Source organism: Lepidochelys kempii, chromosome 15, assembly GCF_965140265.1.
Source record: "Lepidochelys kempii isolate rLepKem1 chromosome 15, rLepKem1.hap2, whole genome shotgun sequence".
Lineage (NCBI taxonomy): Eukaryota > Metazoa > Chordata > Testudines > Cheloniidae > Lepidochelys > Lepidochelys kempii.
The window spans coordinates 2,608,963-2,633,269 of record NC_133270.1 but is presented as its reverse complement, the minus strand read 5'-3'; the positions used below and the strand labels follow the sequence as shown (position 1 = coordinate 2,633,269).

The 24,307-nt window shown below is 58.2% G+C and overlaps 2 protein-coding genes across 4 annotated transcripts in view; one reads left to right on the top strand and one right to left on the bottom strand.

Moving 5' to 3' along the window:
* Window positions 1-24,307, top strand: part of RASAL1 (RAS protein activator like 1) — a 153,077-nt gene that overhangs the window by 112,646 nt on the left and 16,124 nt on the right. The gene's annotated exons all lie outside the window — the stretch shown is intronic.
* Window positions 7,370-24,307, bottom strand: part of DTX1 (deltex E3 ubiquitin ligase 1) — a 103,843-nt gene continuing 86,905 nt past the window's right edge. For 2 of the 3 annotated variants that reach the window (XM_073313150.1, XM_073313151.1), the window contains exons 4-10: window positions 15,513-15,574; window positions 14,962-15,123; window positions 13,057-13,118; window positions 9,483-9,641; window positions 8,868-9,029; window positions 8,270-8,359; window positions 7,370-8,041 (exon numbers count right to left, since the gene is read on the bottom strand). In XM_073313150.1, the coding sequence (XP_073169251.1) occupies window positions 7,817-8,041; window positions 8,270-8,359; window positions 8,868-9,029; window positions 9,483-9,641; window positions 13,057-13,118; window positions 14,962-15,123; window positions 15,513-15,574 (922 nt within the window). In that variant the 3' untranslated portion in view covers window positions 7,370-7,816. The remainder of the gene's footprint in view (window positions 8,042-8,269; window positions 8,360-8,867; window positions 9,030-9,482; window positions 9,642-13,056; window positions 13,119-14,961; window positions 15,124-15,512; window positions 15,575-24,307) is intronic. The other variant, XM_073313152.1, reaches the window with a different exon arrangement.

Below are 24,307 nucleotides of genomic sequence, written 5' to 3'. Positions count from 1 at the left end.
CTCTTGCTGCAGAGCTGGGGAAAGCATCACCGGTCCCAGGGGAAGGGAGCAGCATTCTGGGATTGTGGCTGGGGGCAGGGGGCAGGGGACGCTGCCCTGTGTGGGGAGAGAATCCATATTGCACAACTGAGGGGCAGCAACACAGGGGGGTCTAGATCTGCGATCCAGGCCAGCTCCCTTTCCTCCCACTCCCACCCCACCGAGGGCACGCCAGCCCCATTAATAAACGGGTCATTCAAAAGCCCCTCTTCATGGCCCTGGGGCAGTGCAGTGGAACTGTATGTTCGTGACACCTGGTCTGGCTGAATGTGCTGGGTGGGAGAACGGGGGGGGTCTGACAGCCCCCATGTCAGTCTGTTCTACTTCACAGGACAAGGGACTTAGCGCTGCGGGAGCGATAAAAGTCAAGGGGTCTCTATAGCCCACGGCAGAGGCAGGGTTGCCAACGCTGCAGAAAACTGAATACCCTTGCCCCGCCCCTGTCCTGCTCCTTCTCTGAGGTCCCCCCCCACTCATTCCATCCCCCCCTCCCTCCGTCGCTTGCTCTCCCCAATCCTCACTCACGCGCTCATTTTCACGGGGCTGGGACAGGGGATTGAGGTGTGGGAGGGGGTGAGAGCTCCCACTTTGGGATGGGCCTGGGGATGAGGGGTGCAGGGTGTGGGAGTGGGTGCGGGATCCAGAAGGGAGTTTGGGTATGGGAGGGGGCTCCAAGCGGGGGCACGGGGTGTGGGCTCTGGGTGGCGCTTATCTCAGGCAGCTCTCGGAAGAAAGCAGCCGGCATGTCCGACTCCTAGGCAGAAGGAACAGAGGGCGGTGCTGACCCCGCAGTGCCCATTGGCCACCGTTCCCAGCCAATGGGAGCTGCGGAGCTGGCACTCGGGGCGGGGGCAGTGTGTGGAACCCCTGTGGCTGCCCCTGCGCCTAGGAGCCAGACAGCTGCACCACCAACCAGGCACCTGGCAACCCCGGGCAGAGGGAGTGAGGCTGGAGAAAAAGGCTTCCCCTTGCACCTCCCGCTGGCATCAGAGAGAAGAAACAAACCAGTCTGTGTGCGTGCACACACACAGACAGGCACGCACAGATAGATGCACACACAGACACACACACACACACCGCCCCCCCATGCGCCATGCTGGCCTGACACCCCTGCCCTAACACACACACTCTCAGCCTCTCCCTGTCCTCGTACCTGGCTCCTGCCCTTACCCACCCCTCCCCTGCCCTTCTCTACTCACCCCCTGTCAAATCCCCTGTGACGTTGCAGGCCAAAAGAAATCTGATGAGGTTCAACAAGGACAAGTGCAGGGTCCTGCACTTAGGATGGAAGAACCCAATGCACAGCTACAGACTAGGGACCGAATGGCTAGGCAGCAGTTCTGCGGAAAAGGACCTAGGGGTGACAGTGGACGAGAAGCTGGATATGAGTCAGCAGTGTGCCCTTGTTGCCAAGAAGGCCAATGGCATTTTGGGATGTATAAGTAGGGGCATAGCGAGCAGATCGAGGGACGTGATCGTTCCCCTCTATTCGACATTGGTGAGGCCTCATCTGGAGTACTGTGTCCAATTTTGGGCCCCACACTACAAGAAATGATTAGGGGGATGGAGCATATGATTTATGAGGAGAGGCTGAGGGAACTGGGATTGTTTGGTCTGCAGAAGAGAAGAATGAGGGGGGATTTGGTAGCTGCTTTTAACTACCTAAAAGGGAGTTCCAAAGAGGATGGATCTAGACTATTATCAGCGGTGGCAGATGAGTGAATGAGGAGTAATGGTCTCAAGTTGCTGCAGGGGAGGTTTAGGTTAGATATTAGGAAAAACTTTTTCACTGGGAGGGTGGTGAAACACTGGAATGCGTTACCTAGGGAGGTGGTGGAATCTCCTTCCTTACAGCTTTTCAAGGTATGACTTGACAAAGCCCTGGCTGGGATGATTTAGTTGGAGATTGGCCCTGCTTTGAGCAGGGGGTTGGACTAGATGACGTCCTGAGGTCCCTTCCAACCCTGATATTCTATGATTCTATGATCAGTATTTCAAATGTGCTACTTTGGGTGTCACTCACAACTAGCCCTTCAGGTACAACAATGGAAAAGCCAGACAGGGCTGATGGCCCATTAGCAAAGACAATGGACTGTGAAAGAGTTTAGTCCGCCTGTGGATGCTCCAGGCAGCCTGCGAACGCTCCAGGCAGCCTGCGAGTAATGGCTGCCAAAGCCCTGCAGAGACACGGGTCTGAGTCACCCACCCCTTGGAATGCCAGTGTTCTTCTGCTGGGAGACAAAGGGTTCCCCGCATACAGGAGAGCTATATAAGGCAGGGGAGTGACATCATCGTGGTTCTCCTCTGCCTCCCCACCCAAAGAGACACTGGTTAACACCTGAAAAGAAGAACTGAACTGAGGGGAGAAGAATTGAGCCCAGGCTCAAAGGTTGTCTAGCCTGTGAGTAATAATACCTGAAGTTTCAAGCAGCAGGCCACTACAGTGGCTTGCAAGAATCTCTGTAATCTACCTGTGACAATATTTAGGGTGACAAATTACTATTTGTAGCCAATTTCTTTAGTAAATCAAGCTTAGTTTGAGTGTTTTGTTTTATTTGGTTAGTAATCTGCTCTGTTCTGTTTGCTATCTCTTTAACCACTTAAAATCTGCCTTTTATAGTTAATATATTTGTTTCATTTATTATTAAACCCAGTTTGTGCAATTTCTAATGGGGTGGGGGGCAAGAAGTCATGCATATCTCTCTTCACATTGAGGAAGAGGGTGAATTTTTAAGAGCTTGCACTGTGCAGATCTTTCTATACAGCGCAAGTCAGTATTACTTTGGGTTTATTCCCTAAAGGGTATGTGCATGTGAGTGCTGGGGGTGTCCTCTCACAGAGCTGACTTCAGTCTTTGGCTGCAGCTGGGTGTGGCCCTACCTGTGTGTGCTGCAAGATGCCAGAGACTAATTCAGCAAAACAGGGAGAGGGAATCCAGGCTGGTGGAACAGGAGGGGCTCAGTGAAACCCCAGTACATCAAGTGGCATCCCAGAAGCGAGGTCTAACCTGTTATACCCCCTCCCCCTCACTTAATCACAGGAAGGGGGCCTCACCCCTCTGGCCCCCTTGGTCCTGCCCTGGCTGCTGGCCTGCTCCCTGGATGAGTGACCCAGTCCTCTCCTTATGCCAGGGCTGGTGACAGGCCTGCGGGCACCAGAGACGTGCCCCATGTACCACACCAGCCTCAGAGGAGCTGCAGCTGCTGCAGGGCTGATGCTGTTACAGGTTGGCCATATCTCAGACACCAGGCCTGACAATGGGGCAGGCTCTTTGGGGCCAGGCACATTGGGGCAGGGACATGGAAAATGCGCTCCTTGGTGGTGGGGGAAGGGAATTTCCTAATGGCCTGGGAGCTAGGTGTGTGTGTGTGTGCAAGGTGTGTACACTGAGGATGTGTGTGTGTCAGAGGCACGTTTGCATGTGCTGTGTGTGCGTGAGAGGGAGCGGGTGTGCGTGCAGTGCGTGTGTCTACAGTGGGTGTCCAATGTGCATGGTGTGTGGGGGAGCAGGATGTGTGGCAGAGGGGCGTGCAGGCTGCATGCATGCAGTGTGTGTCTATTTTGCTGCTCTCAGGTCCCTGGACAGACCCCTGCCCAGATTTCTCATGGTGGGGTGAGAGCTGCTCTCTGGCCTGGCTGACTCCTGAGTGTGGGCTGGCTGTGTGATTTTGTGCTGCAGGAGTAAAGGGGACACTATGGGGCAGGAGCTATTCAGTGCCCTGCCCCCGGGGCCCTGCCTGAGCAGAGGAGGGTGCCGGCTCAAACACCCCGCCAATGTCCCGCTGGGTGACGGATGCTTCACGGTTGAGCCCTGGTACATCTGAAAGGTGAACATGCCACTGCCAGGCACGGCTCCCGCTGTGCTCAGCAGAGGGCACGAGCTGATTGCTGCAGGGGGCCGGCGGGGCCCTTCCCTGCGGCCGGCACTGCCAGGTACCCGCTGGCTGCCTCGGGCTTTCTGCTGAGGGGGCAGGACGAGCCATCAGGGCACTTCGAACCATGCGCAGATGACAAGCAGCACCAGGGCAGCCTGTGGCTGTGGCAAGGGATGGTTGGCCTGGGTGTCGTACCCCAGGGTGACGGGCACAACGGCCACTGAGAGGGCGGGCGAGAGCAGGGACTCCTGCTGCAAGAGCACCAGAGACTGGGAGGCTGGGTGCTGAGAGATGGGAGCTGGCCGTGTCCCGTGGCTGTTAGTTATTTGTACAGGAGCCCAAGTCATGTGGGGTCTTGGGGAGAGGGTTTATGCGGGGTGGGTGCTGGGGCGCCTGCCTGTGTGTGTGGGCACTGGGCGGCGGGTGTCTGCAAGGGAGGGTGCTGGGGTTCCTGCCCACGTGTGGGCACTGGGGGGCATGTGTCTGCAAGGGGGGGTGCTGGGGTTCCTGCCTGTGTGTGGGCACTGGGGGGAATGTGTCTGCAAGGGGGGGGTGCTGGGGTTCCTGCCCACGTGTGGGCATTGGGGGGGCGGGTGTCTGCAAGGGGGGGTGCTGGGGTTCCTGCCTGCATGTGGGCATTGGGGGCAGGGTCTGCATGTCCGTAGGGACCCTAGCTGCTCACCCCGGCGTGCCCTCAGCTGGGCCTGTGGGAGAGGATGGTTTGTTGTCCCCTGCCCTGGGGAGGTGCCAGCCCCCACGGAAGAGTGTGCTCAGCATACGCGGGTGTGCCAAAGCATGACAGCAGAGAACACCGGAGCCTCCAGTGCCCTCTGGGCCCTGTCTAGACACTGGGGTCTGGAGCCCCTCTCCTCTCTGCAGATCTCTGGGCCTGGCAGTGGGAGGACAGACAGCGAGAGGCAGGACCAGCCACACTGGCCAACGGCTCCTCAACAGCAAGGAAGCAGAGGGGCTCTGCCTGCACCCAGTCCTTGGCCATGGGCACCAGCTTGCCAGACTCAGAGCCTTCTCCCTCTCCTCACTGCTCCCTTACACCCCACAACCTTCCTCCCCCACCCCTCCAGCCTTCCTCCCTCACACCAGCCTTCCTCCTCCCCTGCCACCAGCCTTCCTCCCCCCCCTGCCTCCAGCCTTCCTCCCCTGCCTCCAGCCTTCCCCCCTGCCTCCAGCCTTCCTCCTCCCCTGCCACCAGCCTTCCTCCCCCCCCAGCCTCCAGCCTTCCCCCCTGCCTCCAGCCTTCCTCCTCCCCTGCCTCCAGCCTTCCTCCCCCCCCCGCCTCCAGCCTTCCTCCCCCCCCGCCTCCAGCCTTCCTCCCCCCCCTGCCTCCAGCCTTCCCCCCCTGCCTCCAGCCTTCCTCCTCCCCTGCCTCCAGCCTTCCTCCCCCCCCCCGCCTCCAGCCTTCCTCCCCCCCCGCCTCCAGCCTTCCTCCTCCCCCCACCTCCAGCCTTCCCCCCCTGCCTCCAGCCTTCCTCCCCCCCCCGCCTCCAGCCTTCCTCCCCCCCCGCCTCCAGCCTTCCTCCCCCCCCTGCCTCCAGCCTTCCCCCCCTGCCTCCAGCCTTCCTCCTCCCCTGCCTCCAGCCTTCCCCCCCTGCCACCAGCCTTCCTCCTCCCCCCACCTCCAGCCTTCCCCCCCCACCAGCCTTCCTCCTCCCCTGCCTCCAGCCTTCCCCCCCTGCCACCAGCCTTCCTCCTCCCCCCACCTCCAGCCTTCCCCCCCCACCAGCCTTCCTCCTCCCCCCGCCTCCAGCCTTCCCCCCCTGCCTCCAGCCTTCCTCCTCCCCTGCCACCAGCCTTCCTCCTCCCCCCACCTCCAGCCTTCCCCCCCCACCAGCCTTCCTCCTCCCCTGCCTCCAGCCTTCCTCCCCGCCACCAGCCTTCCTCCCCCACCAGCCTTCCTCCTCCTCCCCAGCTTTCTGCCTCCTCCCACCAAGGCTACTCCCTCCTCCACTCAGCCTCTCGCCTCCTCTCCCTCATGTCTCACACCCAGCCAGCCAGTCCCCACCTGCCAAAGGAACAGGACACCCCCCCCAGCCCTCCGCTGCAATGCCATCGGCCCTTGGGCTGAGATCCTTGGGCTGCCTTGTGTGCTGAGGGGGGCACTCCAGCCCATTGGGACAGCCTCGCTGTGTGCGCCGTGCTGCTTCCATGGCACGTGTGGGGAGCCTGGAGGACCCCTGCCTCTTCTACCCGCATCTGTTTGCCACTCTGCAGGGAACAGGGAGTTTAAGGGGCCTGTCTAGGCAACACCGTTCCCATGCCCTACAGGGGCGCAGCCCAGCAAGGTGTGATCTCCCGCTGCTGCTAAGTCCCACATTACGCAGAGCTCAACCAGCTCCTGGGAGGCCCAAAGCCCGGGGCAAAGCGGAGGCCCCACCAGGCAGCACAGAAGGGGGCGTGACCCAGCCAAGGTTGCCCCACGAGGCTCCTGAGCAGCTAGCCCTGCTCACCGTTCGTGTGGATCATACGCCCCAAAGCAGCTCCCGCCAGCAAGGAGCTAGTGCCCTTGGGCAAGCCCACCCGACGGCTTCAGGCGGAGAGGCTGCAGGTGCACAGGGAAAGGGGCCGTGACCGGGACACCCTTTCCAGCACGAGCAGGCACTTGCCAAGCAGGGGGACACCAACCGGAAGAGCAGGTTTATTTTCCAGCTAAAGGGGTGCTACATACACGGGGAACAAACCCCCGAGCCAGAACCAGGCCCGGGGTTTTAAAGCCACGCATGCAACGGGCACGTGCATGCAGTTAGGCAGGTGTGCCAATCTCCACTGGCACACGGGTATCAGCCGTGCACTGTTTGCACATGTGGCTTTTAAAATCGTAAGTGGCCCTTTGAATCCTGGCTGGTGCCGCCTGAAGGGACCAATCAGGGCAGTGGCGGCTCACGGGCAAGAGGTCTGTTTGCTGCTGATTGGGTGTTGACTGCTTCACCCCTCTTCTTTAAGGGGAAATAAACCACTTCTGCGAGGCTGCCAAAAAGGGGCATCCGGCTCGGGTCTTAGCTAGCTGGTGTCTCTGCAGTGCAGCGTGCTAAGCGTTACCGTCACCCTGCTGGTTGATCCCTGCACCCTGCCAGGCTTGGAGCCCTCACTCTGGGACAGGGATAGTGCATGCAGGGCTGGGAGCGCAGGAGGGGCAAAACCCCTGCCAAGTCAGTGGAGTAAGAGCCACCTCATTTTCCATCCCTGCCCAGCTGTGGGAGCAGTTCTCTCCTGTGCACTGCCTGTTCCCTTTCCCCAGCCTGGGCCCTTTCCCCTCCCTTTCCAAGTGGTGGCAATGAGGAGCAACAAAATGTGCCCCGTGGCTGTGGGGGGAGGTGGCTCACCCGGACGATGCTGGCCCAGACCGGACAGGACACGTGGTGGCGGTGGAGCTGTGGGAGAGTTGGCCAGAAGTTGCCCCTTTGGCTATGTGCGTGTGTTCTAGTAGATATTGTACAGGATTTCCAGCGAGAGCGAGCTTTATGGAGGGGACGTGGGTGTGTACAGTCAGGCGTGGGCTGGGGTCTCTAACAGGGAAAATATCACAGCTCCCAAGAGTATAAAAAAGAATCAGCCCAGCTTTGCATTGCTTGGTCACTCACACAGCTCCTGCTGGCCTGCTGCTTGCCCGCTGGCTGGTCTGAGGGCCGCGCACAGTATTGGTTCCCGGGAGAGCCCCTCCGCCTGGTGGGTGACGTGCCCTGGGCGCCCAGCCAAGTCCAGCATTGCAGTCTGAAGGTTACTGAAGGTCAAGGCAGCGGAAGCAGAGTGAGAGCTCTGGGAAGGCGGGTGGTTCCCGGACATGGGGGTGGTGGAGGACGGACTCACGGAGACACACACAAACGCACACGGACGCAGGCGGGGTTTGGCTGCCGAGAAGCACGCTAGCAGAGAGTGGGAGCTCCTCCTCAGTCCTTCAGGTTGGCTTCCGAGACCCCCTGGGCCATCAGCTCAGCCAGGACATTGTCCAGGTAGTTGGGGTCGGGGTAGCCGTGGCCAGTGAGGTTGGAACCAAACTCTGTCTTGTGATGGATCTCGTTCCACACCACAGTGTCGCCCTCTCCTGTCGTGCTGGATGTGCCGATGGTGAAGATGAGCCGGCGGTCCCATGCCACAATCAGGAGCTTCAGAACCTAAGGGGCAAGAGGGAGGTCAAACACCCTGCCTGGCCATGGCATGCCCCAGCTGGCCTACAGCGCCCTGCTCTGGGGCTGAGATCCTCTCCGGAGTCTGCCAGCATGTACTGAGAGGGGAGAGGCCTGCCTGCCTGCTCCCTGATTGCTATCGAGGGCTTGGCTCTCCTCCGGACATCTCTCTAGCGCAGGAGAGGCTCCAGGGGGTGTGGGGAGCAGGTCACTCACCTTCCTGCCTTTCTCATTGTCCGGTAGGTAGCAGTGCCGGGGGAAGCCTCGGGCCGTGAACTTCTTCCCGGGGTTCGGGTGCTCTGGGCCCTGGCAGGGAACAAAGCAGGCGCTGGGGAAATCCTGCAGCCAGCAGCTGTGCCTGAAATGCGTCACCCCCCTGCTCGACCAAAGAGGGCAGCACGCCTGCCCACGCCCCCTGCATTGCTCAGGGGGCCCCGGCTGGAGGGGGCTGAGAGTGAGACATGTCGGCCGACAATGGGGCCCAACCTGCAGGCAGCAGGGGTCTGAGCGAGATCCCGCCTGGTAAGGCGTGGCACAGCTACTGGGAGGCCAGCGACCGCACCACCCAGGAATAGGAGATGGGCCTGGCATAGACCCACCACCAAATCCAAGGGGTGTCACACCCTGGGCTGCCTCTGCAGAGGAGGCCCCAGTCTCTCCATCAGTTGCCCCCAGGGCCAGGTGGAGTGGTAGGAGGATGTGGCATGCTCAGCCACGTGGGGGATCTCCTGAGGGGGAGGGAGCACACTCCAACTCTTCTGGCCACGGAGGCACTGGCTTCCCCCGGAGATTCCTCTGTCCCTGGGCGGCTCACCTGGATGCCCGTGGGGATGTCGTAGACGATGCGGATGGTTCTGGAGTCCGTGTAGCCTGGCAGCGAGTGTGGGATGATGTGGAACTCCATCTTCCCTGGGGGCTGGGTCCCGGTCTTCTCCCCATAGATGGCCTTGCAGGTGGGGCACTGCAGGCTGCCATCCTTGGGGGCAGAGGCACAGGGTGAGGAGGGTCAGCCAGCCAGGCAGAGCATCCTGCTCCAGGGCACAGGCTGCAAACAGGCTGCCGGCGGGGGAGCAGCTTCCAGGGCCCTTCTGCAGCCGGGTTTTGACAGGTAATGGGGGAGTCTCCCTTCGCAGGGCACTATCCTTCCCGCAGGCAGGGCTGTTCGGCTCCACGGTGCTGGCTGGGTGTCAGCCAAACCCAGCTCCGGGGTAAGCGTGCCGAAGGCCCTGGAGGGGCACCAAGGCTGGAACTGACCGAGCCTCTGCTGACGGCCCAGAGCTGGCTGTGAGGCCCCTGCGGGGCCGTGGGATGGGTCAAGTGATCAGGGTGGGGAGGGCACAGGGGGCTCTCAGCTGCCTGCCAGGGGGTTCTGCTGGAGGGACCTCTCCCTGGCTGAGGCAGCAGGTCCCCACCCTGCCCCAGCTCTCACCTTGTTGCCGTTGTTGTACATGGCCACCAGGCAGAGGAGGTGGTACATGTGCCCGCACTTGCCCAGCTTGCCCACCAGCTCCGGCTTGGCGCCCCTGTGGCTGAGGAGGCCCTCGTAGCCGGACGAGGCCACCAGCCTCTCCATGCAGATGGTGCAGTCCTGCCGGGGAGCGGGGTGTTAACAGAGCTGAGCTGCCCCCGCACCAACCCCCCGGCCCCCAGAGCCCAGCAGCTGGTTCCACCAGCACCCCCTGCCCAAGGGGCCAGGCGGCAGGGTTGGGTCTCTGGCGCCTTTGTAGCCTTTGGGTACACATCCTTCCCATGGCACCTGCTCTGCCACCCAGCCTGGCTGCCCCGACATCTGCCTGCCCCACCATCCCGCCCTGCTCCTCACCCACTCCATTCTTCTGCCCCCACTGCCCCGACCCCCCTTCCCCAAACTGCCTCCTCGGCCCCACCCCTGCCCCCACTGGCCCCTTGGACCCTTTGCCCTGTCCCTGCCCCCACTGCCCCGACCCCCCTTCCCCAAACTGCCTCCTCAGCCCCACCCCTGCCCCCACTGCCCCGACCCCCCTTCCCCAAACTGCCTCCTCGGCCCCACCCCTGCCCCCACTGCCCCGACCCCCCTTCCCCAAACTGCCTCCTCAGCCCCACCCCTGCCCCCACTGGCCCCTTGGACCCTTTGCCCTGTCCCTGCCCCCACTGCCCCGACCCCCCTTCCCCAAACTGCCTCCTCGGCCCCACCCCTGCCCCCACTGGCCCCTTGGACCCTTTGCCCTGTCCCTGCCCCCACTGCCCCGACCCCCCTTCCCCAAACTGCCTCCTCAGCCCCACCCCTGCCCCCACTGCCCCGACCCCCCTTCCCCAAACTGCCTCCTCGGCCCCACCCCTGCCCCCACTGCCCCGACCCCCCTTCCCCAAACTGCCTCCTCAGCCCCACCCCTGCCCCCACTGGCCCCTTGGACCCTTTGCCCTGTCCCTGCCCCCACTGCCCCGACCCCCCTTCCCCAAACTGCCTCCTCGGCCCCACCCCTGCCCCCACTGGCCCCTTGGACCCTTTGCCCTGTCCCTGCCCCCACTGCCCCGACCCCCCGTCCCCAAACTGCCTCCTCAGTCCCACCCCTGCCCCCACTGCCCCGACCCCCCTTCCCCAAACTGCCTCCTCGGCCCCACCCCTGCCCTCACTGGCCCCTTGGACCCTTTGCCCTGTCCCTGCCCCCACTGCCCCGACCCCCCGTCCCCAAACTGCCTCCTCAGTCCCACCCCTGCCCCCACTGCCCCGACCCCCCTTCCCCAAACTGCCTCCTCAGCCCCACCCCTGCCCCCACTGGCCCCTTGGACCCTTTGCCCTGTCCCTGCCCCCACTGCCCCAACCCCCCTTCCCCAAACTGCCTCCTCAGCCCCACCCCTGCCCCCACTGGCCCCTTGGACCCTTTGCCCTGTCCCTGCCCCCACTGCCCCAACCCCCCGTCCCCAAACTGCCTCCTCAGCCCCACCCCTGCCCCCACTGCCCCGACCCCCCTTCCCCAAACTGCCTCCTCAGCCCCACCCCTGCCCCCACTGGCCCCTTGGACCCTTTGCCCTGTCCCTGCCCCCACTGCCCCGACCCCCCTTCCCCAAACTGCCTCCTCAGCCCCACCCCTGCCCCCACTGCCCCGACCCCCCTTCCCCAAACTGCCTCCTCAGCCCCACCCCTGCCCCCACTGGCCCCTTGGACCCTTTGCCCTGTCCCTGCCCCCACTGCCCCGACCCCCCTTCCCCAAACTGCCTCCTCAGCCCCACCCCTGCCCCCACTGCCCCCTCAGCTCCTTTGCCCTGTCCCTGCCCCCACTACCCTGCCCCCCTTCATCCCTCTGCCCCGACCCCTCTGTCCCCACTGCCTCCTTGGCCCTACCCCTGCACCCCACTGTCTCCTCACCCCCTCTGCCCCCCCCCCACCTCCACTGCCCCCTTCGCCCTTCTGGCCCGCCCCCCCTACCCCCGCTGTCCTCTTGGCCCCTCCGCTCTCCCCACTCGCTCCCGTTGGCCTCTCTCCCTCCACCCCCAGCCTCTGCCCTTCACTCTTCCCACTGGCCTCTCTCCGCCCTGCTCCCTGGCCGGCAGCTCTCATGGAGGACTGGCCTGTCTCAGCCTTAGCGGGCGTGGACTGCACCAGGGCCGGGGCCAGCTGCATGGGGCAGTGAACCCCTTTGTCCCGTCCCCTTCAGTGGCTTCAGTGTCACTGCAGAACTGGTGCAGAAGCAGCAAGTGGTTGAAACCTGGGGCCAAAGGAGCTGGAAACTGGGGGAGTGTGGAGACGGGAGGGCCTGGGGGGTGTGGAGACGGGAGGGCCGGGGGGGGTGTGGAGACGGGAAGGCCTGGGGGAATCGGGGGGTTCTCTAGGGGGTCTTTTGGGAAAGGGGTGCTGCCTGGCTGGTGTCCTGAGGGGGGGCAGAGTTAAGGGGGTGGCAGAGGTGAGGTGTGTGTCTGTGGGCGGAGGAGCTGCTGGGGTCCCTGCTGCTGGAGTTTTATACCAGGTGTGTTAGAATCATAGAATCATAGAATATCAGGGTTGGAAGGGACCCCAGAAGGTCATCTAGTCCAACCCCCTGCTCAAAGCAGGACCAATTCCCAGTTAAATCATCCCAGCCAGGGCTTTGTCAAGCCTGACCTTAAAAACCTCTAAGGAAGGAGATTCTACCACCTCCCTAGGTAACGCATTCCAGTGTTTCACCACCCTCTTAGTGAAAAAGTTTTTCCTAATATCCAATCTAAACCTCCCCCACTGCAACTTGAGACCATTACTCCTCGTTCTGTCATCTGCTACCACTGAGAACAGTCTAGAGCCATCCTCTTTGGAACCCCCTTTCAGGTAGTTGAAAGCAGCTATCAGATCCCCCCTCATTCTTCTCTTCTGCAGGCTAAACAATCCCAGCTCCCTCAGCCTCTCCTCATAACTCATGTGTTCCAGTCCCCTAATCATTTTTGTTGCCCTTCGCTGGACTCTCTCCAATTTTTCCACATCCTTCTTGAAGTGTGGGGCCCAAAACTGGACACAGTACTCCAGATGAGGCCTCACCAATGTCGAATAGAGGGGAACGATCACGTCCCTCGATCTGCTCGCTATGCCCCTACTTATACATCCCAAAATGCCATTGGCCTTCTTGGCAACAAGGGCACACTGCTGACTCATATCCAGCTTCTCGTCCACTGTCACCCCTAGGTCCTTTTCCGCAGAACTGCTGCCTAGCCATTCGGTCCCTAGTCTGTAGCTGTGCATTGGGTTCTTCCATCCTAAGTGCAGGATCCTGCACTTATCCTTATTGAACCTCATCAGATTTCTTTTGGCCCAATCCTCCAATTTGTCTAGGTCCTTCTGTATCCTATCCCTCCCCTCCAGCGTATCTACCACTCCTCCCAGTTTAGTATGTTGTATGTCACTGTGTCCCCAAGAGTTCACAGTGTATTCACAGGCCACTGCGGGGCTGCCACTCACATGGGGCTAGTCATCCATGCCGCGCCCCAGCCCTGGGTACTGTCCGGTCCCATCCGCCCCCAGGGCAGGGCTACTGTGAGAACCATGCATAGGGGCTCACCTCGTCCGGCGGGCTCTTCACCTTCTGGATGTACCGGCGCACCACATCCTCGGGGTTCTTGCCTGCCCCAGCAGAGAAGCAGAGGGTCAGATTGCACCCTCATGGCCCACAGTGCCCCAGGGCCACCCACTCAGCTGGGGCACGCGGCCCCTTGCTCCACAGCTAAGAGCCACATCAGGGTCGGGGGGGGAGGAGGACCGGACGGACCCAGAAACTGGCTTGGCTGGAGCGGGTGGGAGAGCCTTTCATCAGCTGGGTGGGGGTGGGGGGGGTCCATTCCTGGAAGCCACAGGAGGAGGGAGCATGAAGAGGGAATCCCGCTGCCCCCTAGGACAGGAGTCCCCCCGCTCAGGGCTTAGGGGCCCAGCTCAGAGGCAGAATCAGGATGAAATTCTCCAGTCAGGATGGTGCAGAGCTCCACTCTCTGGCTCGGGTCCCCGGGGACGGAGGCTGCTGTGGTTTTCGGAACAGCGAGAGCTGGGTGAGGAGTGGGTCACACCGCGTCCCCTGAAGCACGTGGCTCCCTCCCGCTTCACCTCAGACACGGCATCCAAGGGGCTAAAGCAGGGCAAACTACGTTGCTGCGTGTCTCCCTGCGGGACCTGGCCTCCTCACCCCAAGCTTGCTCACCACTGGCGAGGGGCTGGCCTGTCACTGCGCCCCATGAGTTTGGGATTGTGTGTGGGGAGGGGGAGTGCAGCCTGCAGGCGTCTGAGCAATACCCTCAGCGTCTGGCCCTCGGGGCGTGTGAGTGGGCGCCCGGTCACATGGGATTGGTGGCCTGCCCTCTATAAGCTGCAGCTGGGCCGGAGCAGTCTCTCGGTGAGACGATGGGGAGCAGCAACCGAGGCCGTGCGTCTCAGGGAGGCGACGGGACGATGGGCTCGACCGCTCGCTGCTCCGCCCCGCCCTGCCCTTTCAGGAGGCACCTGGCGCATTCTGCGCTGATGTAAACCGACGGGCGAATCTCTCATGACTCCCACGCATTAGGGAGACTAGAACTGGTGGAGCCTAGGCCACTGCCCTGGCACGGAATTACAGAAGCAGTGAGTCTGGGCCTCAACAGCAAGGGCTGTGAAATCAGACCCCCCCTGTGAAATCTAGCTATTGGAAGGGGGAGAGGGCTGGGGGCACCAGGGGCTCCGACCAGGCTCCAGCAGCCATGGACCTTCTTGCTCTGGCTGTGAAATTGATCAAAATGGACTGTGAATTTGGTAGGGCCCTAAAAAGAATCCCTCCCTCCTCCCACCGCCTGTCTGTCTTGTCTATTTAGATTGGAAGCTCTCTGGGCCAGGACATTATATCTGTGCACCTAGCACGGGCGCCCTGAGCTCTGCTGGGCTAACCGAATCCACAGCCCCGTTGCAGCAGCTTGCAGGTAAGAACAGTCTTAGGTTCACAGAGCTCAAGACCAGACAGGATCATGAGATCATCTCGTCTGACCCCCGGCAGCTCACAGGCCATTACCCCTGGATTCAGCCCAATAGCCTTTCATTGGCTGAAGCACCTGCCCCAGTCTTGAGTTGTAGATCTCACAAGCTGGAGAATCCACCACTTCCCTTGGTAGTTGGTTCCAGTGGTTACTCACCCTCACTGTCACATATTCGTGTCTAATCTGAATTTGTTTGGCTTGACCTTCCAGCCATAGGTTCTAGTTCCGCCTTTCTCTGCTAGTTTAAAGAGCCCAGTTTGGCAAAGAAGCCCAGGACTGGGATATCAGCGGGGCTTGGCGTCAGGAGAGACTCAGGGGTGGAGGTGATCTGCTCCAGGCTGTACTGTGCCTTGGCATGGCTATCCGGCCTCTCCATGTCATTATGCTCCCAGCTAGATCCCATCACTGGGATTGCCAGGATGGAGGCCAGGGCTTGTGGCTCTGTGGGCTGGAGAGAGGGTGCTGTCTCTTACTCTTTTTGAGGTGCTTCTTCTTGGTTTTCCTGCAGATGCCATTGATCCCGGGCACCGGCTTGATGTCGCCCTTGTTCACGGGCGGAGGGTGCAGGATGGGCTTCGGGGCCCGGGTCAGGCATACAGGCAGCCCAGCAGCACACATCAAAATGCCTGTCATACCTGTGTCACAGAGTGATGATAAGGGTAACAGTAAGGCCAAGTGCAGACACTTAGGGGGCTGGGCGATTACCTCCCCACTGAGCGGCAACAATCCCAGCATGGAACAGGATCTCCTGCAGTCTGTGAGACTGACCTCAAATGCTGAAATTGTCCCTTCACTTTGAAGTGAGATGGATAGGTTGTACCATCCATCCATCCATCCATCCATCCATCCATCCAGCATACCCAACCAGCCAGCCATCCGGCATACCCATCCATCCATCCATCCAGCATACCCATCCATCCATCCATCCACACTCACCATGATAAGTAAGTACCATCTCACTGGGCAGTGTTATACCCAGGAGTGGACAGCTGCACAGAGCTGGGGGAATTCCAGCTGCTCTTACCTGCCAGGGCAGGATGGACTGGTCCAGTTCCATTCAGATTCTTAACCGGGAGGGCAGGAACCCTGAAGCAGAGACAAGAGAAGTGAAGCAGAAAGCACGTTTAGTTGTTGGAAGGTAGTGTCCAGAAAGCTAAGCCACACCTTCGGTAACCACTGCTCCAAGAGAGGGAGAGGGGAGCGGAGGTGAAATTAGTGATGTTGTTTCCCAGAGCATCGTACCTTTCCAGGGGTGATGCCAGAATCCCTTCCAAGAGAGTGCAGAAATCCAGCCCAGAATCTAAAGGTGACCACTCCTGCATTCAGAGTATTAGCTAATGGAGCATGCCCCATGGTCAGACCAGCAGAGAGCCCCTCTCTCTGTCAGACCCTCAGAAAGAGGATCCCTGACCCAGATCCTGTGTGCCCATTGATGCCCTTGTTACATCAAGGCTGGCAGCAGACTCAGGCTGCAGGGGATTCCATCTCATAGCACAGGATACAAATGATCCCCCCTGAACTCAGTGAGGGTCCCACCAGCTCCTGCAGTGGGTGCTGGGCATCCCAGGCCAGCAGAGAACATCGGTATGCCCCTCTGGCTGATGGAGACAAGCCAGGTGAGGAGGGGCTTTGGGGGAAGCTGCACTGGCTGGTGGGTTTGCCTGTACCTGAGGCTAGGGATCTAGTGGGAGTGAGCCTGAGAGAGACTGCAGTACGAATAGAGGGGGAAAGCAAGCAGCTCCCCAGGGAATGCTCGAGGGGCAGAGTTCCTAGAGGGGCATCCTTGTTCTAGGGCTCCCAGCATGGGGCTGGTGGTCAGGAGACCTGAGCCCCTAACCTGTTGTGTACAGCTCTTGCTAGGGAGCCTCTGGGCTCTGCGCACTGAGGATAATAAATCTTCCCCTCTCTCCTTGGGTGAGGCATTCTGAGTCCTGCAGGTGAGAAGGGACCAATCCATTATATGACAGCCAGAGCATGTCCATTCTGCCCTAGGAGCCAGGCTCCCTCCCATCCCCACTTCCCAAATATCCACTGATCTCCTTCCACCCACAGCAATCTGTTCTGCTTTTCAGGCTGAACACCCGAGAGACAGGGCATGTGTGTTGGCCTGTCTCCCTCCCTCTCCTGCTCCTTCCCCTGGGCCAAACGTTGGGGCTGTGGGCCAGGAGTCCTGGGGGAAGGGGAAGCCCATGCGGGGCCGGGTTGTGCTAGCTGTTCCCCTCTGGCTAGCGCCCAGCAGCAGGCGGGCACGGTGCCCAGGCCCAGTCAGTGCGGCCAGGCGTGGTTGATAATGAAGAGCCCAGCCCCCGGTGGGGTGAGAGAGCTTTCCCAGACATGTGTTCAATTAAGCCCTGTGCTCAGTCGTATTAATTAGAGCTCAGGATCTTGAGGCTGGGCCAAAATGTCCGCAAGGCTGATCCTGCTCCCTGTGGAGTAAAGCTGCTGGATTGCTTCTTGGGAGCCTTGCAGAGAGGCTAGGAGCCGCCTCCACCACGGGGCAGGGCTGCCAGCTCGGTGGGGGGGGGCAGGAAAGGGGACCAGGACCCCCTCACTGCCATGTGGTCTCATTGTATTGCAATTCCCCAGGGAGAGAGGGAAGGATGCAGAGCCCCTACCCCAGTGGCTCTCTGAGCTTTCCATCCCACACCTCCGGGGCTGGGAAGAGCCAGCCCCAGTGAGGGCTCCAGGACGGCTGGCATCTGGGAAAGCTGTGAGCCAAGCAGGGAGCCTACCGGCAGCTTCAGCTGTGAGCCCGGGGCTAGGGCGCATGAAACCGCCAAGAATGAGAGCAAGGCAGTGTCTACACAGACACTGTGTCTCCCTAGCTGCACCGACACAAGCCCTGCGCCTGCGGTGGATGTTGGGGAGAGGTGATGTCGGGGAGCAGGCCGCTTACTTCGGCAGAAGCAGCATTCTGATGCAGACACTGACGTGACTGGTCACAGGAATTAGAGATGGCAAAGTGCGGTCCCGTGGATTTCGTCTCTTGGGGGAGGGAGCAGGGCAGGTGTGAGCCCTCCGGGGTGTTCTCCAGTGCTCTGTCCTACTCAGTTTGAAGTTACCCAGATGAGGGAGCTTTCACCACCACCAGTGTGCCCCCGTCTGGGATCACACCCGACTGTGCACATGCCAGGCACTGAATTTATGGGTGTAGCAGTTCAGTGAGGGGACGTGTCTCTGTGTGAGACCCTTGTGTCCATTCTCTGTGTGTGTGCTCAGAGCGTGTGGGCGTGTGCACACATGGTTAGGAACACTCCTGATGGGCTTCCATCTGCTTCTTGCTCCTCCGACTGACTAACTCCATGCTGGCTGCTCAGGCCAGTGAGCCGAGAGCTGAGAGCACACAACGGCATGCTGCCAGGGCATCCCTGGCTCTGTTCCAAAGCTGCAGTGCTCAGCAGCAGCAGCAGGGATGGTCCCTGCCTTCCCAAACCTCTTGTGTGCCACTCTCCTTGCCTGCCCTTGCCCTGCATGGCCCTGGCATCTCTCACATGGGTTTCCCCTTCAGAGCACCATGAGCTGTGTACAGTACCAGTGGGTGCCAGGCTGCGGGGGCGAATTCAGGCCCTGGCTCTTTAGTGGGGATGGCTGTGGTTGGGGATTGGGAGGGTGGATTTAGTGCTGGAATCTTACTGGCCCTGAGAGCCAGTCAGCGGATGCGAGGCCTCTCCCACGTAACTCTGCCGGTGCTCCCCAGTCCTGTGCTACGGCCCAATCCCTCCTCCCCCTCCAATGCCTCTACCCTGCCCTGCAACACCTTCCGCACTTCCAGCCCCGCCACTGCTCCCCGAGCTGACCTGCAGCTCCACCAACGTCCCTCCAGACCCACCTGAGACCCTGCTGTCCTGGTCCCAGATCGGAGTTTGGAACTCTCCCTCACCTCTCCACAGTCTCCCCTTTGTCAGTCTCCAGCCTCCTGGTAAGGGGGAGAGAGGCAGGAGCGAGGGGCATGAGGCTCTGAGCTGCAGAGGCCGGGGTGGGAAGAAGGCAGTTCTGATGTCCTGGGGATGTCCCTTCCAGGGTTTGGAACAAGCTAAGAGCTCAGGGATCCAGCCCAGGTTACACTGGGCCAGGTGTTTTGGGGCCAAGTTCCTGGCTAGCCCAACTCTATTGACTGCGTTGGACTGATGCCAGCAGAAGGTTGGACCTGGGGAGTTCAGTTCAGGGAGGGTGATGCCTTTGCTCTACAGAGAGGATCAGTGCAGCTGATTGTTACGCACTTCAGCAGGAAGTCTCCAAGCTTGCATGTGTAACCCTGGTGCCCGTTGGAACTGGCAGCAACAAGGGCCGGGTTCAATATCTAGGGGTTTCTCTTCAACAATGCAACACAAAACCAGCTTGAGCCCCCACCCAGTGACCTGGGACAATTACACACCACCCCCTGGGCGCCTGTAAGAGGCAATACTTCCCCTCTTGCAAGCACAGAGTCTGAGTGCAGAAAAGAAACTTTTAATAAAAGGAGGGAAGTAACGTGGCATTAATTTGGGGAAACACTGCAAATGTGGTTCATAAACATAAACCATGAGTAAAAGACCCACCCCCAAGTAAGTTGGGCAGTGTCCTTTTCTGTCAGGTTCTTAACTCCAGCAACCAAAAGTCCCTTTAACATGCCAGTCCCTTCTCTGCACCCCACTCATAGTTGTTGCCCTTGGTCAGTTCAGACCCCGAGGTGGAGGTGGGGGTGGGGGGGTTAGAAAGCACATTACTCGCTCCACTGCCCAGGCACTTGCTTACAGCTCCTCTTTGACAGCCACCTGCTTGCCCCACCTCCATCCCAGCGGCCCTGCCGGCTGATCCACGCTCTGTTCTTCTTCACCAGCTGATCACTGTGCCTTTCCACCAGCTGCCCTACCAGTCAAACACTGCACCTCTCTGCTGGCTATCCTGCCAACCACTCACTAATCCACCAGGATGTCTTCAGGTCCCCATGGGAAGCAAATTTAAGGGGAAAAACAATTGAAGACAGTTGTCAGTTTTTCAAAGAGACATTATTAAGGGCACAAGAGCAAACTATCCCACTGCATAGGAAGGATAGGAAGTCTGGCAAGAGAGCACCCTGACTTAACCAGGAGATCGTCAATGATCCAAAAATCAAAACAGAGTCCTATAAAAATTTCCAGAAGACTGGAAAAGGGCAATTATAGTGCCAATCTGTAAAAAGGGAAATAAGGACAACCCGGAGAATTACAGACCAGCTTAACTTCTGTACCCGAAAAGATAATGGAGCAAATAATTAAGCAACCAATTTGCAAACACCTAGAAGATAATAAAGTGATACAGTCACAGTCAGCATGGATTTGTCAAGAACAAATTGTGTCAAAGCAATCTGATAGCTTTCTTTGACAGGGTAACAAGCCTTGTGGATTGTGGGGAAAAGGTAGACATGGTATATCTTGACTTTAGTAAAGCTTTTGATACTGTCTCATATGATATTCTCAAACTAGGGAAATGCAACCTAGATGGAGCTAATATAAGTTGGGTGCAAAACTGGTTAGAAAACTGTTCCCAGGGAGTAGTTATCAGTGGTTCACAGTCATGCTGGAAGGACATAAGGATTGGGGTCCCGCAGGGGTCAGTTCTGGGTCCGGTTCTGTTCAATATCTTCATCAATGATTTAGATAATGGCATAGAGCGCACACTTATAAAGTTTGTGGACGATACCAAGCTGGGAGGGGTTGCAAGTACTTTGGACGATAGGATTAAAATTCAAAATGATCTGGACAAACTCAAGAAATGGTCTGAAGTAAATAGGATGAAATTCAATAAGGACAAATGCAAAGTACTCCACTTAGGAAGGAACAATCAGTTCCACACATACAAAATGTGAAATGACTGCCTAGGAAGGAATACTGGAGAAAGGGATCTGGGGGTCAGAGTGGACCACAAGCTAAATATGTGTCAATAGTGTAATGCTGTTGCAAAAAAAGCAAACATCCTTCTGGGGATGTATTAGCAGGAGTGTTTTACGCAAGACATGAGAAGTAACTCTTCCGCTCTACTCTGCGGCTGGTTAGGCCACAACTGGAGTATTATGTCCAGTTCTGGGTGCCACATTTCAGGAAAGATGTGGACAAACTGGAAAAGGTCCAGAGAAGAGCAACAAAAATTATTAAAGGTCTAGAAAACCTGACCTAAGAGGAAAGATTAAAAAAATTGTTTGTTTAGTCTGGAGAAGAGAAGACCGAGAGAGGACATGAGAACAGTTTTCAAGTGTGTAAAAGGTTGTTACAAGGAGGAGGGAGAAAAGTTGTTCTCCTTAACCTCTGAGGATAGGACAAGAAGCAATGGGTTTAAATTGCAGCAAGGGCGGTTTAGGTTGGACATTAGGAAAAACTTCCCAACTCTCAGGGTGGTTAAGCACTGGAATAAATTGCTCAGGGAGGTTGTGGAATCTCCATCATAAAAGCAGGTTAGACAAACACCTGTCAGGGATGGTCTAGATAATGCTTAGTCCTGCCATGAGGCAGAGGACTGGACTAGATGACTTTTTAAGATCCCTTCCAGTGCTATGATTCTGAATTGGAAAGAGTCCAGCGGAGGGCAACAAAAATGATTAGGGGGCTGGGACACATGACTTATGAGGAGAGGCTGAGGGAACTGGGATTGTTTAGTCTGCAGAAGAGAAAAATGAGGAGGGATTTGATAGCTGCTTTCAACTACCTGAAAAGGGGTTCCAAAGAGGATGGATCTAGACTGTTCTCAGTGGTAGCAGACGACAGAACAAGGAGCAATGGTCTCAAGTTGCAGTGGGGGAGGTTTAGTTTGGATATTAGGAAACACTTTTTCACTAGGAGGATGGTGAAACACTGGAATGCGTTACCTAGGGAGGTGGTGGAATCTCCTTCCTTGGAGGTTTTTAAGGTGAGGCTTGACATAGCCCTGGCTGGGATGATTTAGTTGGGGATTGGTCCTGCTTTGAGCAGGGGGTTTGACTAGATGACCTCCTGAGGTCCCTTCCAACCCTGATACTCTATGATTCTATGAAACTCCTAGGGCTGCCTCCTGTCCAATCACATAACCCAACACTCTTGCCCTGCCCCTGCCCCGAAGCCCTGCCCCTATCCTTCCCCTTCTCTGCGGCCCTGCCCTGCACACTCCATCTCCTCTCCCTCCGTTGCTCACTCTCCCGCACCCTCACCCACTTTCACTGGGCCGGGCAGGGGCTGAGGGGGAGGGCTCCAACTGGGGGTGCAAGCTCTAGGCTGGGACTTAGGGGTTCAGAGTGTGGGAGGGGGTTCCAGGCTAAGCCTGGGGCAGGGGGTTGGGGTGCAGGGTGCAGGCTCTGGGAGGCAGTTTGGGTGCTGGAGGGGGCTCAGGGCTGGGGTGTGGGAGGGGTGCAGGTGGGGGTGAGGGGTGCGGGCTCCGGCCAGGTGGCTCTGACCTTGTGTGGCTCCTGGGCAGCAGCACAGCGGGGCTAAGCCAGGCTGCCTGCCTGCCCTGGCCCTGCACCGGTCCCAGAAGCAGCTGGAATGTCCCTGCGGCCCCTGGGGTGGGGGCAGGGGGTCTCCGGGCGCTGCCCATACCCCGAGCACTGACTCCGCAGCTCCCATTGGCTGGGAACTGCGGCCAATGGGAGCTGCGTGGTGGAGCCTGCCTTAGCCCCACTGCACTGTCGACCGGGAGCTGCCCGAGATAAGCGGGGCTGGGGGGGGCTCTGCACGCTGCCCCCTCCGCACACCACTCCTGGAAGCGGCCAGCAGGCCCCTGTGGCTTCTGGGGTGGGGGCAGGGGGCTCCGGGTGCTGCCCCGCCTTCAAGCACCGCCCCCGCAGCTCCCATTAACTGCTGTTCCCGGCCAATGGGAGCTGCGGGGTCGGCGCTCAGGGCGTAGGCAGTGTGCAGAGACCCCCTGTCCCCACCCCAGGGGCCGCAGGGACCTGCTGTCTGCTTCTGGGACCAGCATGGGGCCAGGGCAGGCAGGGAGACTGGCTAAGCCCTGCTGCACCGCCAGACTTTTAGCAGCCTAAAATCTCCTGGTTTGGCTTCAGTAGACTTCAGGAGATAGAGCATGATTCTGGGAGACTCCCGGTGAAACCGGGAGGGTTGGCAACCCTAGAAATGTCAGGGTGGGGCTTCTCCTGCCCTTCCCTTTTAGATCCTACATTCCATCAGGGCAAGGATACTGTAAATATGATCGTACCTGTCAATAGAAGGGAGGGGGTGCTGGTAAAATATTTACCCTTCATGGTCCCCATGTTGACCAATTATAACAAGCCACTCAGTGTACCTGTTTCATGGACAGCAGAAACTCCCGTGCACCATGGCAGCTATTAAATGACTTAGCAAATCCATACACACAGCACATCCTCCTACACCAAGGGGCCCTGTTGCTTGAGCTACCACAAGAGAATCTTGTTGAAAATAAACAGTGTACGGGCTATGACACGCAGTCAAGCAATCCTGATTCCATACAGTAAACAGATACACCATAACCAATTTATTTCAATTTTCTAATGTTAAAAATACCGGTCAAAATTTTCACAGTGACTAGTGATTTTTGGGGATGGGATGGTTGAAAACTACTTTTCAATAGAAAATTGGAGTTTTTGATTAAAAATTTTCCACAAAAAGGGTTTGATTTCCATGAAAATTCTGATTTTCATCAAAAAGCCAAATGCCCTAAAACCAAAATATTTCAGTTTGGAAATGCTGCTTCAGTGTGTCAAGGGAATTGTAGTTCATTTGCCTCACGTTCCCATTCTCCTTTATGGGCCAGGCTCCCCAGCTCGACTATATCTCCCATAATGCACCATGGCCAGGGAACCCCCCCCCCCCCCGCCCCATGATACAACTGCCTCTCCTGACCAAGAGGGGAGACTGGTGCATCATGGGAAATGTAGTTTGACCAGGGAGCTCATCCTATACAGAAGATTGGGAGCACGCCACAGCCAAACTACAGCTCCCATGAGGCACCATTTCTGATTTGAAATATTTCAGTAACTGAATTTTTTGTGAAAAATCAAAATTTTCCAAAGGTAGAAAAAAACATTTTCCAACCAGACCTAACTTTGGGTGCCTCAGTTTCTGGATGCCCAAATGGAGATGCCCTAAAGCAGTCTGGTTTTGACAAAGTGAAAATCTGTAATCAATAGGTGAGACTGACTTTGGATAGTTGACCAGTGGGAGCAAAATTAGGCCCATGCTGAGTGGTATTAACCATTTCACTCAGTACACCTATCTCTGCAGAAATCCACAAGTGCATACATGTGGTAGCTGCAATATGCAAGCTGAAATGTACAATGCTTGCAGTTGCAGCCCCTGGCACATGGGACTCGTGCCCGTGTTACTGTGTTAAGAGGTTTCAGAGTAACAGCCGTGTTAGTCTGTATTCGCAAAAAGAAAAGGAGGACTTGTGGCACCTTAGAGACTAACCAATTTATTGAGCATGAGCTTTCGTGAGCTACAGCTCACTTCATCGGATGTAGCTCACGAAAGCTCATGCTCAAATAAATTGGTTAGTCTCTAAGGTGCCACAAGTCCTCCTTTTCTTTTTGTGTTAAGACGAGCTCTGCAGGCATAGCAAAGGGGTGGCTAAGAGCCCCTAACTGGCACACATGCAAGTATATAAATAGCGCACTCCTGCCTAATGCTAAACCCCTAAAGTACCAAGCCAAGCGTTAACCCTTAGGTCCCTGGCATTTTCCACAGTGCTGGCTAAATGAATGCTTTGGTGGCAGCATCTAAGCATAGGTATCACAATGCCTAAGAGGTTAACATCAGCCCAGGGAGCTCTCAGCCTTATCCCAGCTTAACTCCCGGCAGGTCAGGATGCCGTGCTGGGATTAGAGTCCAGGAGAGACTTCCTATGACCCTCTTGACT